Source organism: Littorina saxatilis, linkage group LG3 (assembly GCF_037325665.1).
Source record: "Littorina saxatilis isolate snail1 linkage group LG3, US_GU_Lsax_2.0, whole genome shotgun sequence".
NCBI classification, from domain to species: Eukaryota; Metazoa; Mollusca; class Gastropoda; order Littorinimorpha; family Littorinidae; genus Littorina; species Littorina saxatilis.
This window is the reverse complement of record NC_090247.1, coordinates 13,720,458-13,739,913: the sequence shown is the minus strand read 5'-3', so window position 1 is coordinate 13,739,913 and position 19,456 is coordinate 13,720,458. Positions and strand designations below refer to the sequence as shown.

At 41.9% G+C, this 19,456-nt stretch overlaps 1 protein-coding gene across 1 annotated transcript; it reads left to right on the top strand.

Annotated features, from left to right (window-relative positions):
- Nucleotides 1–8,448: 8,448 nt before the first annotated feature.
- On the top strand, nt 8,449–9,661 carry LOC138961106 (protein FraH-like). Its single transcript, XM_070332705.1, has 2 exons — nt 8,449–8,730; nt 9,503–9,661. Exons 1-2 carry the CDS (start codon nt 8,449–8,451, stop codon nt 9,659–9,661), a joined length of 441 nt encoding a protein of 146 aa, XP_070188806.1.
- Nucleotides 9,662–19,456: the final 9,795 nt, after the last annotated feature.

The window sequence follows — 19,456 nt, the reverse complement described above, 5'->3', positions numbered from 1 at the left end:
AATACCCAGTTATTATTGAAGACACTAAAGAAGGAGTGGCCACCTTTAGAGGGCTAGGCCTCCGGCGCTTCCGTACCCTGAACTCAACCATTGGTGACGTCATCTCTCTTCGGCCTTTAGCAGGGGAGAGGTGGCTGATCGGATGCTCCAGTGGCAGACAACAGCAGAAACTGTTACATTTAACCAACATAGCCGGTGTTTCCATCAGATCGTTTATTCCTGAACCCATCACAGAGGGAGTCATAAAAAAGGTCCCCCTTCAACATTCTGATGAGGAACTACTCACCATGAAAATCACAGTTCAAATCCAAACAGAATCCGGATGTCCAGCCCAAAAAGGTCGAGAGACAGTCAAACGTTTTTACAGGTTAAAAAACAAGGACAAAGAACTGTCCGAAGCAGTAAAAGTCACCTTCAAAACGGCAGTCTTGCCACGTATCATGTCTTTCCAGGGAGAGGAATACTCAGTAGAGCCCTATGCCTGCCCTGTCCGCCGCTGCAGTCATTGCAACCGGTTTGGCCACGGGGCGGCTCAATGCAAAGCACCCACCCCCACATGTACCCAGTGCGGGACCAAAGGTCATGGCCGTGATGGCTGTGGGCGGGACAGTCACTGCGTGAATTGTGGGGGTGATCACACAGCAGCATACCTCGGCTGTGCGGAGTATAAGGTAAGGCTCAGAGCGAACAGGATTCGTGCAGCCTCCTATATTCCGTATGCCGAGGCTATGCAAAGAGCAAAAGAAGAAATAAACAACGAAAACGCGGAAAGACTACAGAGAGTAGCACCCCCCCAGTCCCCACGAGAACAAAAAGACAGTTTCTGGAGAGCGGATGCTCCCCAAAAGACCTCAACCCCCCAAACTGGATACGCTAATGCCGTTCGCCACGGCCGTTACAACAAAGATAAACACCCCCCCTCACCCCTGGTGAAAAGCTCAGTCAAAACAAACCATAAGGAGGCGGACAATGGCACTCACCGCACTGCAAAGAGTCCACTAAACAAGGGAAGAGACAAGCCATTTAACCAAGAAGAATTTGTCGCCTCAGTGGCCGATCAAATTTACAGTATAGTAATGAAAAAGATCGAAACCGACCTGGAACAAAAACAGCGAGACATTAAACTTTCGCAGGAAAGGGAACTGACAGCAGAAGTCCTCAAAAAAGTCGATAGTCACAGAGACTCTGTGTTCATAACAACCCAAAAACCAGAAGAAAAAGACCTGAGAGGCTACCTGGAGCTCTGCCTCACCTCTATGGTGACTGCTAGGCAGAAGCAGAGCCCCGAGGCTCTCATCAACTTATTAACGGATACCTACTGTTTTGTGACAAAAAATAAAGTGTCCGTCCCTAAACCAGACACCTGTCTCATGGCCCTCAGCGCTCTCGCGGGGAGCAGAGATCTGTCGTCTGAGGAAATTCTCACAATTAAAAAATCACTGTAAGTCCCTTGTAATTCTGGACTCCCTAAATGGGGGGCAAAATAAAATAAAGCCAGCATAAATACATGATCGTCATTTGTCAACGGTATTAACTTAAACAAAGGGGACACACAGCTCGCAGGGAGCGAAGGGCATTGCCCCACCTCGCGGGCGTGTGTGTCTTTTTTTTTTTTCCCTGATGGTTTTAAAACTCCTGTTTCCGGATTACACAATAAACATAAAAACATGATTATATAAACGAGAGGATAGCTGTTTCCTCTCTTCGCAAAATGTACTTCAAACTTAACCCGCTTTGCAACCCTGTATGATTATATGGACAAATATAACCTTATGCCAATTCAACTCTTTAACCCGGACGATAAACACGGCCTCGACCATGTCTCGTTCTTCACAAAAGTAATCTACAACTCTGACATATCCTGTTGTTTTTAAAACTAAAACGCTATTGTACCTCTTCCTATAAATGGTTGTTGGCGCTCGGGTAACAGGGAGCGAAGGGCAGTGCCCCACCTAGTGATCGAGTGCCACAACCCAGACTCTTCCCTTAATGTACATAGTAAATGAAATGATGTGTCCAAATGTTACTAGAAGATCAGTATTACGTGTTTGCGCATGTTCTTTATATTATTCTCACAATGTAGTCACTTTTAAACCTCTTGACGGGTGGTCCTGATTTTTATCTTTTTTTTAACGAAACTAAAATTGAATTAAAATCCATGTTTTTAATGGCCCTTCCCCTAGGAAGTCAACGCATATAAAAGAAAAATTATTAATATTCCTCTCACAAGGATCTTAACGTATATTTCTTATTACCCCACCCCTCCCTTACTCATGGAGAGCGGGGTCGGGGTCCTATCACGGTCGGGCTTGCTTGGTCTTGCCCTTTTCTTTCTCTCCTTTCTTTTTTAAAGCGTATCATCAACTCACGTCCCTAAAAGGAAAATTTCCTGTGAGGACGTAAAGGACCCCTAGATTCCTAGATTTGTGACACTGCGAGCTGGGTGCTCTATGTGTAATGTCAGTAGCCGTGAACGTGTCGAAGTTCTGCTCTAATTTGTCGTGAACCGGTCTAGTGTAGTTTGGCGCGAAGTTAGTAAGCGGTCGACTTGTGGTTTTCATTCCGAGACCTGTCTCTTTCAGTCTTTGTGTTTCGAGACTAGGCGTCAGCAGCAGAGTTTGTGTTTCTTTCAAGTGTGCTCACTGAGGAGAATCTGTAAGTAACTAAATGCTTTATTCATTCCTTATGCTGTATTCTTTCCTTATGCTCTATTCTTATGTTTCATTTGATGCTATGATGTTTGCATATGTACATTTTGACGCTGATTTGGTCCCGGGCGATGTCCGACCGGTCTCGCGTCAGAGTTGATGACGCCATTTTGATCTAGCGTAGAGATGTGTTTTCTAGATCAGTTTCTAATTACTTTTATGATTTGGCGCTGAAATTGAGCGTTAATAACTTATAATATTTGATGACCAGTTGTTCTAAAGCTGTTTTAGAGTCTTGTAAATTAAAGACTCGTAAGAATCAAGTAAGTCAGACTCGTTCTCATACGTTTCGTTTTCGCTGAGAAAAAGCCTGTCTCGCAATATTTTATGTCGAGAAGACCCATGTGTATCGTTGCGATCTTTTTCCCATTTTCATCACATATTATTTCTGGAGATCAGTAAAGTCTGAGTAGTAGTCGGTTAAAAGCCCAAAGTTAAGCCCTCAGTGCCATTGGCCCGTAAAGCTACCTATTTACGATTTAGGCGCAGAAACCCCTACAATTGATGAACGGGAATTATGGTTGACATATATTTTGGGTAATGAACTCGATGAGAAAGCCTGTCTCACCATATTTTGGTTTAAACAAGTTTATTCAGTAAATTCCATTGGTACTATTACCGCATACATGAAATAAGGAACATGGAGCACAACAAGCTAAGCTTATGAGCGTACTCTTAAAAGCAAATGAAATTTGGCGGACGATTTTAATATAACAAATTTGAAATAATGTCAAAATAATAATGGTAAATTATGGTAGACAAACATGTAACAATAAAAGTGAAAACAAAACCAACAAAAAACAACAACAAAAAACCAATGCTAAACTAACAACAGTACTCACACGCGCTCGCACACTCACTCGCACACACACGCATACAATGACTTCCACATGGTTGAAAATAGAATACTACCAGAACAAAGAAATGTAAACAGTACTGCACATGGTGGATGAGATAAATGCATTCATTATTCAAAACGTTTGCTTAATAAGATAAACCTGAATAACTGGTCAAATATCAATGCATTTTCGGTGTCTGACTTGTCTCTATTGCCATACAGAAAATCATCAGCGGTTAGCAAATCATAGTTGGGCAGTGTTGACAAGGTGACTTCACGTATTTGAAGAGATAAGGGGCAATGAAAAATATAGTGCTCCGCATTTTCAACAGGATAACCACAAGTGCATGACGGGTCGGGAATTAAATGTCTGTCAAATAGATCACTATTTAGATTGCTGATACTCAATCTCAGTCTGCAATGGATAATTTCTGATTTTCGATCAGATGTGTATCTATACGAGGGAACAACAGAATCATCAGAACTAATACGTTTTTTAAATAACCCAATAGAATCAAGTTGTTTTACAGTATCTGGAAGCTCATTCCACAGGGAAGTCGAAGACAGAAAAAATGACTTTTTATACAATTCAGTTCGAGAGTGGGGAGTCTGTCTGTCAAGTGGTCTTCGTCTATGGTAAGGGTTCACAGAAGCAACGAGAGGAGGCAGACGTTCTAGTAAGTATGGTGGCACGCGTGCATTAACTAATTTGAAATACAAAATCAATTTGTGTCTTTTTCGCCTCTCCTTCAGTGTTGTAAATCCTGATTCATCGTACAATTTTTGGTGACTCGTGCCACGAACTGCACCTATAATGGTTCTTATGGCATCAAGATGCAAGTTTTCTAATAAAGTAGCTAATCTGTCAGAACAGTTATCCCAAATGACGTCAGAAAAATCAAAATGGGGAATAATAAAAGATTTATACATAAGTTCAAGTGCCTTTCGGCTAAGGCGATACTTATAGGACCGCAAAACTTGAGAGAAGAACACGTACTTTAGATATAATTGACTGAACATGTGATTCCCATTTGCAGTCGCTCTGAATCAGTACACCAAGATGTTTGTGAACGTGGTTTTCTCTCAGAACTGTTCCATCAAATACAAGAGGAAGGGTTTCAGGCATTCTATTTCCAGAAAAGGTCATCAAATCTGTTTTTAAATTATTGAAATTAACTTTCCATTTTTCCGCCCAGTGTGCAATTTGGCTAAGTCTGCATTTAAGATCTGTGTCCGCGTGTTTGCATCATTTAGAGATAAATACAAACTGGTATCATCAGCAAAAAGTTTAATGACAGATTCGATATTAATGACAATATCGTTAATGTACACAAGGAACAACAAGGGCCCCAGAACAGAACCTTGGGGAACACCTGAACAAACACGTCCGTATGTCGATTTCCTGCCTTGGATAACAACGGCTTGTAACCTGCCTGTCAAATAATCTTCAAACCATTTTAATAAAACACCTCTTATGCCTATAGCATGTAGTTTATGCAACAAACCCTTGTGCCACACTCTGTCGAAGACTTTTGATATATCACAGAAAACAGCCTGAGTCGTCAACTGCTTATCTAAGGATTGACAAAAATCGTCATACATACTCAACAACTGAAAACTAGTTGAATCACCAGGAATAAACCCTGACTGAGAAACCGTTAATAAATCATTCTCTGTGAGATATCGAAAAACATGGGCTTGAACACATTTTTCCAATACTTTTCCAATGCAACTGAGTAATGAGATCGGACGATAGTTACTGCAGTGTTCTTTTTCACCTTTCTTATAAATGGGATTCACATGAGCTACTTTCCAAATTTTCGGAAACTTTCCCTCAGCCAACGATCTCTGGAAAAGGGTTGCAAGCGGATTTGAAATAATACAAGCAGCAAGTTTAAGAAGTTTATTGTGAACCAAATCAGGACCTACTGCTTTCCTAACATCGAGGTTGTTTAGAACAGCGTACACCATTTCGGTAGTTATCACGAGAGGACTAATGGAGATGGGCTCTTCTTCAACTGGTGGAACGTCATCATCATGACCTTGTATATGCGACTGTCGTAGAAATGCTTCATTAAAAACCTCGGCTTTATCCTCTGCAGAGTAATAAACAATTCCATTGCTTTCAATCGGCGGAATCTCATTTGTACTCATTCCTTTCTTTTAAAAAAAAAGTTAACTACCTTCCACCAGTCTGTATTGCCAAAATTATGAGGTGACAATATTCTATTTCATAATTCCCTAATGTGCTCTTCTTTCCTTTTTCTTATAACATCAGTCAAATTATTTCTCAACCGTCGGAAAAGAGACCAGCACCATACAGTATCCAGACGTTTGGCTAATGCGTGAATATATTGCTTTTTCCTAATCAACTTTTTGATTTCCTCGGTGATCCATACAGCATCGTGTCCGTTCATTGTCACTACCTTTACAGGCATACATTCTTTAGCTATCATCATTAACTTATCGGAAAACATTTCAGCGGCGTCATCAATGGATTCTAAATTGACTATATTATTCCAATCTACACTTTCCATATCTTGCAACAACTTGTCAACATCGATTTTGGAATAATTATATAGTGTTCGTTTGAATGAACCACCCGACGGTAAGTCATAATTCAAATATACAAAAGGACACGAGTGGTCACTGCATACAGGTGGTAGAACACCAACTCTTTTTACCAAGTTAGGACACGGAGTTAATACCAGATCAATTATAGTTGAGGTATCGGTTATTCGAGTGGGTTCTGATATCAACTGAGATAAACTGTTTGTGTTCATTAATTCCCGCAGATGAAACGGGGGGTTAACAGTACAATCAGCGTTGAGATCACCAAAGATAATAAACTTATGTGGGGTATTCATGGCAAGTTGAACGGAATCGTTGATAAGAAGCCAATGGTCGACGGTTGCACTCGGTGGTCTATAAAACACACCAACGAGAAGAGTATCTTGACCCAACTTAGTCTCAATCCAGATCGCTTCCAAATCAGGTATACACAAGTCGATCCTCGGTTTGCAAATCAAATTACTATTTACATAAACGGCTACGCCGCCGTGGGAATCCCCGGGCCTATCACGTCTAACTGGAGGGTGGTAACCTTTTAAGCAGATGCAGTCTTGGTCAACTTTGTCCGACAGCCAGGTCTCAGATACAGTTATTATATCAAACTTCCCCAATTCGGCCTCAAGGAACGGTGTCTTATATTGAAGACTGCGAGTGTTTACATGAACAATAGAGATCCCATCCCCTCGGGTTGTGCTTGGTCCAGGATTAGGATGGATATCACCACACATAAACAACAATAAGCAAATTGCAATAGATATGGTTTGAGATGTAAAATTCACAGAATCAGCACAAAAAATGAGTGAGGTGGCATATTTCCACATCGAACCAGCAAAGTTCACAGCAATGTCGTAACAACATATTGGGTCGTTACGAGTAAGCTTCCGGGCAGGAAATAAAAACAAAAACAACGCAAGAGACAAGCCAGCACTACCACGAACGAGAATAATCATAAGCGACTGGATATTTCCCTTGTTAAGAAAAGATAGTTTATACACAGATAGCGCTGACGCAACAGGGAGATAACTTCCCACACTGGCTCTGTATTGAGACAGACTACACCCACCCATCTAGGTCACAGCTCGTTGCAAAAAATCAAACAAGGCAGAGCCAAGGGTGTGAGACAATCTCCCCGACACGTGCGCCCCATCCTTTTGCATCAGGCATGAAGTCATTGTGGACAACAACAAACAACAACAAGCAAACAAACCAACAATCAAACAGACACACAATCAACAACGTCGACAGTTAAAGTCAACAATCAAAAACAATCGAAAACAAAATATTTAGACACGCAGTCTCGCGTGTTAATGTAAAATATAGGGTAAACTAAGGTATCAATCAAAGGTAACTATTTCAAAAATAACTAAAAAAATAACTAAAACAACCAGAGATAATAGAAGAGAAAGTACTGCCACTTGCTCTCTTGAACAACATTTAATGTTTACATGCAAGACAAAGGGTAAAATGCTGACCGCATTAAATTTTGTCGTTTGGCCTGTGGTCTTTTAATACGTGCACAAACTAGGGCAGGCGTGGCACACCTGAAGAGACACGCAGACCAGCTTAAAAGACACGTGAAAATACGTGAACAGTCCTCGTGCGAAAACGTGCACAAATAGCTGGTGGCAAAAGGAAACGAGGCGCCGAGTGAGCAAAGGCAAAGTTGTTTGACACAACGGGTGCAACGGGTACATGTTCATAGGTACATGATTTTATCATCATTTTGTTTTTATCATCGAATCAGGTACAATGTACTTGAGATATATGACATAGTATTTTTTATGGTACGCTATTGTGTGCATACCACAACTCAATTGTACACATTGAGCCATTATCAAAGAGTACAAAGTGGCGCAGGATGTTTGTTTGTTTTTCACTGCATGTTTTATAAATGTTTAAACTTATCATAAGATGTGCATACCATGGCTTAACTATACTCATGAAACCATCATCAACATAGTGTGTAGTACATAGTACATAGAAGCGCAGAATATTTAATATGCAATACTGCATGTTGTATATTATATATATATTGTATATAGGCTATATTGTGGATACTCGTTTAGTCACTATACATATTCTAAACAATGCATCGCACTATGTGAGGAAACTTGAGACAGCCAGCAGACAGACAAGAAAGCAGCAGATCACCCCCTCCATGTAGGTGACTACACCTACATCAAGAACCGGACCCTGGGCAGGAGCAAGATCCAGGACCAGTGGCGGTCTGAGCTGTATGTGGTAACAGCTCGACCCTACCCAGGCTCCCAGGTGTATGTCGTTCGTCCAGTCGCTGGGGGTGGTGAGAAGACCCTCAGCCGAGACGACATCATGCCTGCTGCTGTCCCCATCGCGACACCCCTTTCCCCACCTGCTCCTGTCCCAGCTACCCCAACATTCCCTGACCGGGGCACTGTCTGCCTGGCACGCCCAGTCTTTCCCCCACCCCTCCAGCCTCCTCAGGTGCAGCCAGCAGCCCCTGCACCAGTTCCTCAGCCCCAGGCACCTCCAGTCCCAGCCCCAGCGCTTCGTGTTCCAGAGGTAGCACGTGTCCCAGACCAGCCCCTGGCTAGAGACCCAGAACCTCTGGTCCCTCCCCCAGCTGCTGTGCCTGTACGCCGCTCACAGCGTATACGGCAGAGATTGTCCTCATTCTAAGCAATCATGGGATTCACTTGATTTCATTTATTTTTGAACAGTCGGACTTGTGTAGATATTAAGTGTGCCGCTGTCATAACCCTGCCATGAGCCTATTGTGAACAGTCAGGAAAACAATGTGCTGCTGTCATGTGGGCCATGTGCCATTCGTGAGACAGAGACTCGCCATATTAATTTGAACAGTCGGACTTGTGTATATAATAAGTGTGCCGCTGTCATAACCCCGCCATGAGCCTATTGTGAACAGTCAGGAAAACAATGTGCTGCTGTCATGTGGGCCATGTGCCATTCGTGAGACAGAGACTCGCCATATTAATTTGAACAGTCGGACTTGTGTAGATAATAAGTGTGCCGCTGTCATAACCCCGCCATGAGCCTATTGTGAACAGTCAGGAAAACAATGTGCTGCTGTCATGTGGGCCATGTGCCATTCGTGAGGCAGAGACTCGCCAGCTAGATTAGCCTTAACATCTGTGAGACAGACTCACAACAATATTTTCTCTCATTTACTGTGAGATAAGGACTCGCTAATTCCTGGATCATCAGTGAGATAAAAGACTCACATACATTGATACTGATTCACTTCAACCTATCACTTTGTTTTGTTTGCGAAATTCACTGATTTTGCATTTTCTTAAAATGTTTTATGGTTTTGCATTTTACTTTTTGCTTCGGTTCCCTCTTTGAGCACTTAGTATTAACATCTGTGTTTGTTTGTATGTATCAGGTTGTTGTTGTCACACCAGGGTGCTGGTGGTTTCAGGCCGTTATGTTCTCCGGCGTTGTTAAGGATATTTCAGGATTAGCAGTGGTCAGCGGCATCCATGAACCTGATGACAAGCTTTATGGTGTTTCAGGTTCTCTTGGCTTAATAGCGGGTTCCTGACTGCCTTTTCTGCAATGCATCTTGTTGTCTTGTGTCATATCCCTGAGTTGGGCGTGCCTTCACTAATATGTTGGCAAGGGAGGTTGTGTTTCCTGTATTATTGTTGTTTGAGTTGTTAGATGTCACCTTGGATGATCTGTTTAAGTCAGCTCCAGGTTGTATCTTAGGCTCCTGTTGTACTTGCTCCCTGCGAGGGCGCAGGTTGGTATAGAGCTGGGGGGGATGTAGCCAAGTGGCGTACCCCGTCTCTCTGTGTGTGATTATCTCCTGCCCGACCCAGTTGCCTCCCCTGTCTATAGCTATTCCCTGTGTGTGTGTGCTAGTCACATTGGGTTTACATTTAAATAATGCCCTTTGTGCTAAATCCCTAACTTGAAATGGTGAGAAGCAGCAGCGTAACCTCTAACCATCAGTGCCTAAGGAGTGACTAAATAATACCTGGTTGTCTTTGTGCATTGTACTTTATTGTGTGTTTACTATCGTAGGGTAGACCCCGACCGGATGCATTTCTAATCTCTTATCTCAGATTTAGGTGGTCGTTATGTAATGTGCCGCCAAACTGTCTGGGTATCGTTGGACACGGCGTTTTGTCAAGTGGGTGTCATTTCTTTTGACAGGGTACATCATAGAAGATGCCAGGTGGCTTGGAGGTTTTAGTCTCTTACCCCCCCCCCCCCCCTTCTGTGTATCAGCTTTGACACTGCTTGTAATCTAATGAGCCTTATCCGGTGTGCGTAATATTTCCGGTGCGTGACAGACACGGCTTCATGCCTCGGTAAAGATCCCTTTTCATTGGGCAGGCAATTTTAAGTAGAACGCCCCCCCGTTGTCTGACACCAGGTAGCCTCCCCATTGGCTTATCACCACAGGGGATCGGAAGTGAGCTGTCTTTAAAAGAGCGAACATTTAGAGTAGAGCAAAAAACGCGATTTGTGACACTGCGAGCTGGGTGCTCTATGTGTAATGTCAGTAGCCGTGAACGTGTCGAAGTTCTGCTCTAATTTGTCGTGAACCGGTCTAGTGTAGTTTGGCGCGAAGTTAGTAAGCGGTCGACTTGTGGTTTTCATTCCGAGACCTGTCTCTTTCAGTCTTTGTGTTTCGAGACTAGGCGTCAGCAGCAGAGTTTGTGTTTCTTTCAAGTGTGCTCACTGAGGAGAATCTGTAAGTAACTAAATGCTTTATTCATTCCTTATGCTGTGTTGCTGCCGCAATGCTTGTTGTTTTTTGTCGGTCGGGCGCCTGTGCCGCCTTGCACGCTTTTCCAGGGTAAATGTGTTTTGCGTAGTCATGCGCGAGTTCGCGCGAGATTCGGATATGCTCTAGAACGTCACTTGACACTTCGACTCGCAGTAAGACAGACCGGTCGGGTAGTGTTGTGGCACTGTTTCGGACTTGAGAGGTATGAACAGCTTTCTATTGTTTGTTATTGCAACGTAACATGATTATGTTTTAATGTACCAAGGCGTGTTATTCTGTAAGCCTACTATTGAGGTAAAAGGAACGATATGGAGTTGTAACTTCTGCTGCGGAAATGTGCGTGGTAGAATGAGAGCTATTTTTGGTCTTGACCTTGACCTGTTGTGTTTTTATCGTCTCGAGTTCATGCGTAATTTGAACGTTGAATTGTTGCCTCGCCCCAGTGTGTATCGTTGTCTCGCTCCAATGTGTTCTCGCATCACTGGTTTGTTTAACCTAGATTTTATTCGTTGATGTATAGTTATTAGCATATATTTTGTGTTCTTCAGGAACCTGTGTGGGCAATCCCCATGCCTTTTCGTTGCTCGCTGCCATCACTAGGAGAAGACGAGGTATGCACATATGCATTGTGAATATTGTGTTTGTAAGAAAGTGTGTATGACAACCTATGGCGAAATGTGCAATTGTTGTACACTAAGAACAAAGTGTGACCAGATTGAACGTTGCCATTTTATTTAACTTCGTAATAATAATGTCATTAATGCAGTGTTAAACTTGTGATACAAGCATAATGAAAAGGTGATAGATGCTATTAATATGATAACTGTACATCACTTTTTAGCACTAGTTTTATGCTCTTAATCATGACTGTTATTTTTGCTTTATTGCAGTCTTTTACGGCCCTGTATGATTCGAAAATAAAGAAGTTTTACCATACATCCGTCTTGCGTCTGTGAGAGGCAGCAACATGCTGTATTCTTTCCTTATGCTCTATTCTTATGTTTCATTTGATGCTATGATGTTTGCATATGTACATTTTGACGCTGATTTGGTCCCGGGCGATGTCCGACCGGTCTCGCGTCAGAGTTGATGACGCCATTTTGATCTAGCGTAGAGATGTGTTTTCTAGATCAGTTTCTAATTACTTTTATGATTTGGCGCTGAAATTGAGCGTTAATAACTTATAATATTTGATGACCAGTTGTTCTAAAGCTGTTTTAGAGTCTTGTAAATTAAAGACTCGTAAGAATCAAGTAAGTCAGACTCGTTCTCATACGTTTCGTTTTCGCTTAGAAAAAGCCTGTCTCGCAATATTTTATGTCGAGAAGACCCATGTGTATCGTTGCGATCTTTTTCCCATTTTCATCACATATTATTTCTGGAGATCAGTAAAGTCTGAGTAGTAGTCGGTTAAAAGCCCAAAGTTAAGCCCTCCGTGCCATTGGCCCGTAAAGCTACCTATTTACGATTTAGGCGCAGAAACCCCTACAATTGATGAACGGGAATTATGGTTGACATATATTTTGGGTAATGAACTCGATGAGAAAGCCTGTCTCACCATATTTTAAGTCGAGTAGACCTATGTTAGATCTCCTTTTTACAAGGACAGTTTTAATAACGATAAAGTCCGGTAAGGTAAGTCGAACCTTTCTCAGATTTCGGTTTTCGATGAGAAGGGATTTGAATACTTTGCTGGACGGAATTCCGCTTCGTAGCCAGTTTGTTGAGGAACAAAGAGGTTCTCAGTCAGTTTCGCTTCGCTGAGGATCGTTCTTTGTTTCCAGCACTGTAACCGTAACTGTGTATAGGCGAAGTGTACAACAAAATGACATGCTTTATGAAGTTTTGTGATGCGTTACGTTTCATGTGTTTGATCATGTTGCTGCATTTCAAGCCGTATGTCGTTGACGGTTGATTGGCTGATGTAAGAGTAGTGTCCGCCATTTTTGATCGGCGTCCCCCGTGTAATGATGTCAGAGCGCCCCCATTCCCCTAGGTCCGCCCCTGATACACAGGTACATGGCGTACCTTCCCTGTCTTTTGTCTGGCTTTATGTGAGCCAGTCATGTTATGTGTTCTGTCCTGTGTCACTCTACTGGTTCTACTCTGTTTGTCACATGCATTTTCATACTCTGATATTTTGCTAGTCTTCATTTGTATTACCCTTTTACCTGTACATAATCTTATGAGTTTTGATTATCATTCCTTTGATGAATTCAGGCATGAGAATGATAGAGATCTTCTGAGTTAAGATCTCAGACAATAGGAAGATATTGTCTACAGGATGCACAATTTTGACTGTTAATTCTCATGTTGCACTTTAAAGGCACTTGCCTGCAGAAGAACTTTGCGACTGATAGAACTGAACATGGTGTGCAGTCGCGCTTGCACTTAAAATGTGTTTGCCTACAGAAGAGCTTAGCGACTGATAAAAACCTAACATTTTGTGCAGTTGCATAGGTGCATAACAGACTTTTAATCTATCAATCAATCAATCAATGAGTCTTATATCGCGCATATTCCGTGGGTACAGTTCTAGGCGCTCTGCAGTGATGCCGTGTGAGATGAAATTTTATACGGCCAGTAGATTGCAGCCATTTCGGCGCATATTTACCTTTCACGGCCTATTATTCCAAGTCTCACGGGTATAGGTAGACAATTATTAACTGTGCCTAAGCAATTTTGCCAGGAAAGACCCTTTTGTCAATCGTGGGATCTTTAACGTGCACACCCAATGTAGTGTATAATCTAAAGCGATATGATTTAGTCGCGCTTCCCTGTAAAGTAATAGACTGTTGTCTAACGCTTCATTTTGAAGCATGAGAGCTTGCGCTTACCCCATGCCTGAGTTATCTTTCTTATTCTTGTCGTTATTATTCAACTCGATGAAGATGTGTCTTCATGGCGATGAACATGCTTAATAATAACAATTATTTTGCAGTTGTGGTTCATGCAGTTGGTTAATTTATGTACAACATTTTCATATGCAAGGCTTAGGCCTAAGGGAAGATGTTGGTTACTTCCCTTGACATTAGCTGTTGTGGAGTTGTTTAACTCACTGTGGATTCTCTTTCAGAGAATGCTGTGTCTGCAGGATTTTGGCTGTATTGTTACTTGTTTATAGTTGTCATGATTATTTTGACAAATGATACAATTCATTGATTTATGCTTTGTATTATGTCATGTGTGACTTAGAAGGCATGTTGTTTATACTTGTATTTTCTTTTCTTTTTAGTGCCTTCTTCTTTACACTGCTTTCTGGTTTCATATTCATAGTTTATATTTCTGGTTTTACACTAAATACATATATTGTTTCTGATTCTGGTACTGGTAGATACCAGAACTCATAGTTCCTATTTTTGGCTACTAGAATAATTCATAATTGCTATTTCTGGTTTTATGTAAGCATTGCTAGTTCTTGTATTAGAGTTCTGTTTATTGTTTCTATTTTATAACTTATAGCATTGTTTCTAGTTGCAACCAAATTTAGCTAAACTGTTTTGGAATATTTATGATTTAGATAAGCTAACTGAGTGGTTATTTTTAGTTACATCTCCTTCAATAAAAGATAAGTTAAAGCAACCTCTGTCTTCGGTGTCTTAATTGTATGCTCCTCTGCCTGTGCTATATATCCTTGTCCTTCCACCTGACATTCCCACACGGTGGTTTGCGTCTCCACGCGCCCACTGGTAATGTCGACTCGCCATCTTGTTGCTCTGCGGAGTTGAAGCAAAGCACGACGACAAGTTTGTTGCCTTCGCCTGTCACCTTCCAGGAGATAAGAGCGTGGTCCGCGGTAATGGTGGTCAGAATAGACTCCACAGTTTTAGGTAGGCCTAAAACTGACATCTTAGTGGCTGTTGTTGCTGAAAATGTTGAACTTTTGTCACAGCAAATGTGTTCGTGTCTTGCCACAGCGACCACTCGCGAGACTCCAAGACCGGCGAGACAGAGAGAGAAGTCTGAAGGAGAGAGAGAGAGAGAGAGAGAGAGAGAGAGAGAGAGAGAGAAGCCCCCCCTCCCCCCCCCCCCCCCCCCCCCCGTACCTGCTAGGAGGTATAATCCAGCTATCCTACGACTATAACCATAGGAACCAGAGAATAATTGCAAGATTTGCTTTGTGAAGTTGTTTTGATAGCTCTATGTTACCGCTATAATATACAATTGATCTAGGAACGTATAAATCACCGTTTCAAAACTAGGTCAGGTCAAGGTCAAGCTTACCTTTTCTCCCGAACATCCAGCCGTATTCGCTCTTTGTAGGCAAAGTAATCCTTTTTTTTCCCAGTATGTTTTCGGATTTATTTTGAAGAATGCTTTGATAGAAAAATAGGTAATAATGATATAAAAAAATACAAGGTAGCGTTTCAAAAGTAGGTCATGTCCAGCTTACCTTTTATCACGACCATATCCAACCTTCTGTGATCTTTGAAAGGCCACGAAATCCATGTTTTTGAAGGATGTGTTCGGGTTTATCATCGAGAATGCTTTCACATGATAGCAACAATGATATAGGTAAATATAAGTAATCATTTCAAAAGAAGGTCAGGTCAAGGTCAAACTGGCGTCTCCTCCCAAACATCTAACCTTGTGTGCTCTTTGCGGGCCGCAACATCCATGTTTTAATGAGTGTTTTCGGGTTCGTATCCAAGAACGCGTTGAAATGATAGTGGTAATGATATTTTGTCTGTCAAGTTAAAGTAAACAACTCTGTGTACACAGTTTAGTCGTAAGTGTGAAGGATGTATCGAAATCACAGCTTCCACAATACGACCTGACTGTGTGCAAAGGCAAATACGACTACACATAGTTCTTTTTGTTCTGATGTAAGTTGTTCATGGGATGTTTTGATTGGTACAGTTTCTAGTTTCTTTTTAAGTTAGAATTGAACGGACAGGCAGAATGGCCGGGTCGTACATAACATGTTGGCGAAACAGTTAGCGGAGTTGGTTAGAAGCGATCTATGAAAGTTGTCCGTGTCTCCACAAAACACAAATACACCTGGAGACTTGCAATTTTCTATAAGACCACTGTTTGATGTTTCTGTTGTGAACAATAATGCAATGCACACATATTATGATTACTGTGTGTATAATTCTGAACTTGTTTTATTTCTACTCAAGATACTCAAAATATGTTGCCACAGTTCTTATAGCGTGACAAAACATAAAGCACATCCTGGTCCTTGTAACCCTTTAAATTGTTTATGTCATTCTCGTCTGTACACAAGTCAGAAGCGTTAGAAAGTTCATGCCCATGGCATTCACCACAAACAAAAGAGCAATCCAAACCATGCTTTTTACAACTATAGCGCTTTGGGTCACTCTTGAGATTCGCCGTGACTGACAGCAGCTTGGAAGGGGCTGGGTGAGGAAAGATCAGCAGTACAGGGTCTTCCAGCTGTCTTTCAGTCACAATCGTGAGGTTCTTGTCCAGTCTTGCACTTGGAGATGTACACGACGACTGTGGTTTCGCGCTTTCCCCGAAAATAACAAACATGCCGCCTAAACGAAAACTGATCCCAGAAAAGGGACAGACGAAATTACACTTCAAGTCCCTTTCCTCATCATCTGTCAGTAGCACGGAAACTGAGCTTCCTCCAGCCCCAGAGCAGTTAGAGCCCGATCGCCCAGGTGAGAATGTCGATCGCGATAGTCAAACATCGGAGCCGAAGAAAGACACTACCCCCTCCCTCACCCCCACGCGTAACTCCGTCTCAAGCTGGGCGACATCATTCCCGTGGGTGTCGCATGACCCAGAGAGGAAACTTATGTTTTGCACCTCATGTCAGCACACAGGGAAGTCCAACACTTTTACCGTTGGCTGTTCGAACTTTCGCAAATCGGCCCTTACCGATCATCAAGAAACCAAAGACCATGCTGTTAGTGTGCAAGTGCCATCTCTCCAGAGAGACAAGGAGATAGTTGAAACCCGACAGCTGACAAAACAAGACAAGTCGCGTAAGGCGAAAATACAATATTTAGTCAAGTAGCTGTCGAACTCACAGAATGAAACTGAACGCAATGCCATTTTTCAGCAAGACCGTATACTCGTAGCATCGTCAGTCCACCGCTCATGGCAAAGGCAGTGAAATTGACAAGAAGAGCGGGGTATTAGTTGCGCTAAGAAGGATAGCACGCTTTTCTGTACCTCTCTTTGTTTTAACTTTCTGAGCGTGTTTTTAATCCAAACATATCATATCTATATGTTTTTGGAATCAGGAACCGACAAGGAATAAGATGAAAGTGTTTTTAAATTGATTTCGACAATTTAATTTTGATAATAATTTTTATATATTTAATTTTCAGAGCTTGTTTTTAATCCGAATATAACATATTTATATGTTTTTGGAATCAGCAAATGATGGAGAATAAGATAAACGTAAATTTGGATCGTTTTATAAATTTTTAGGTTTTTTTTACAATTTTCTGATTTTTAATGACCAAAGTCATTAATTAATTTTTAAGCCACCAAGCTGAAATGCAATACCGAAGTCCGGGCTTCGTCGAAGATTACTTGACCAAAATTTCAACCAATTTGGTTGAAAAATGAGGGCGTGACAGTGCCGCCTTAACTTTCACGAAAAGCCGGATATGACGTCATCAAAGACATTTATAAAAAAAATGAAAAAAACGTTCGGGGATTTCATACCCAGGAACTCTCATGTCAAATTTCATAAAGATCGGTCCAGTAGTTTAGTCTGAATCGCTCTACACACACACACACACACACACACACACACACACACACACAGACACACAGACACACGCACATACACCACGACCCTCGTTTCGATTCCCCCTCGATGTTAAAATATTTAGTCAAAACATGACTAAATATAAAAAGGGGGCAGCTGTGACAGTCAAAGCTGCTCACTGGATGGTACTGGAGTGTTTGCCGATGACAAAATTCAAATCTTTGATGTGGGCTGTTGCACGAACTAGAAGTGCCAAACGTTGAGCAGTTAGATCTGTCTACAGCGACTCACTACGATTCAACAACTGCTTTCTTAGAGTTTTTGAAGGCGATGTCAGATGCCATCACACCTGAGCATCAAGATATGCTGATGCGTGTGTACCTGGAGGGGCCAAATGATGACATTCACAAGTCAGAGTGGGTGGTGAAGGTTGTTGAAAAGTGGACATCCACGAGGAAGCGAATGCTCTACAGCAAAAGAAAGGAACCAGCGCGCACACTAGTTGAAGTTCAGATACAGAAACACTGCACTGACTCAATGTAATTTATTTTATATTTTCTGTTACCTTTTTGCCAAGAAAAGTATTTTTGTTCGTTTACCCTCGTGCCAAGAAACTAGTCAAGTTTAATTATATTTACGTTTTGTTGCGGGAAAAAATGTCCTATTGATTCGTTTTTGTTCAGGACAAATGTACTATCACTTTTACATTGGCCAGGACATTTGTCCTATGCTACCTCTCATGGATGTGAGGCCCAGTTTTTCTTTAGCCTGAGCATGTTTCTTTGTTTGACTGCTTGCCTGCCTGCTTGCTTGTTTACAGACTATGGGTTGGCCTACACGTAGTATTTTGTACAGTACCCGGATGAAGAATAACGAAATGTGGGCACATACCGTCTGTATTGACAATACTTACAGATACTTTGCACGTTGACCACAGTCGCGTACTTACTTCAAATCCTGTCCTTCATTTGTAAAGAGTACGGCGATTTAAAACTGCCCTTCTCTCGCGACATGTCCACGGTGTGTGAACTGATTCCGTTCACCCACCGGATGTTTCCGTTCATCCGCAGGATGTTTCCGTTCATACAGCCTCATTTTCGTCACTTGCTTGGGGAAACACGTTGTGGTAAGTCGTGTGGGCAGCGCGCTTGTGTGATATTGAAAGAATAAGGTAGCGAAATGGTTGGGCTATGTGTACGATAAGTACCAAGGTGCTAGTAATCCTAATGATAACACACGCGGGCCGAACGTGGCAAAATTGCCTGATTTTTTAACATTTTCTTGTTTTTCTCGCTCTGTTATTGAATCTGACCCCTGATTTGCACATGATCACCAAAACAATTGCCTGTTACGACATTTCGCTTAAACAGAAGTTTATAGAAACCCATGGTTTTTGTACAATCACTTGTCTTTTGAAAACATGCAGATTCCGTTCATACACCATGTTTCCGTTCGTACAAAAGTACGTGTTTCCGTTCGTACGAAAAGCGTTTCCGTTCATACACATTCGTTAGATCAGAGTAAAACACACACTCTCTCTCTCTCTCTCTGTCTCTCTCTCTCTCTCTGTCTGTCTGTCTGTCTCTCTCTCTCTCTCTCTCTCTCTCTCTCTCTCTCTCTCTCTCTCTCTCTCTCTCTCTCTCTCTATGCGCTCGCTCACATGTGTGTGTTAGTGCAAGCTTATTATTAGCGCGGTGGTGGTTGCGCTGTGCTGCATAGCACGCTTTTCTGTACCTCTCTTCGTTTTAAATTTCTGAGCGTGTTTGTAATCCAAACATATCATATCTATATGTTTTTGGAATCAGGAACCGACAAGGAATAACATGAAATTGTTTTTAAATCGATTTCGGACATTTTGATTTGATCATAATTTTTATGTGTTTAATTTTCAAAGCTTGTTT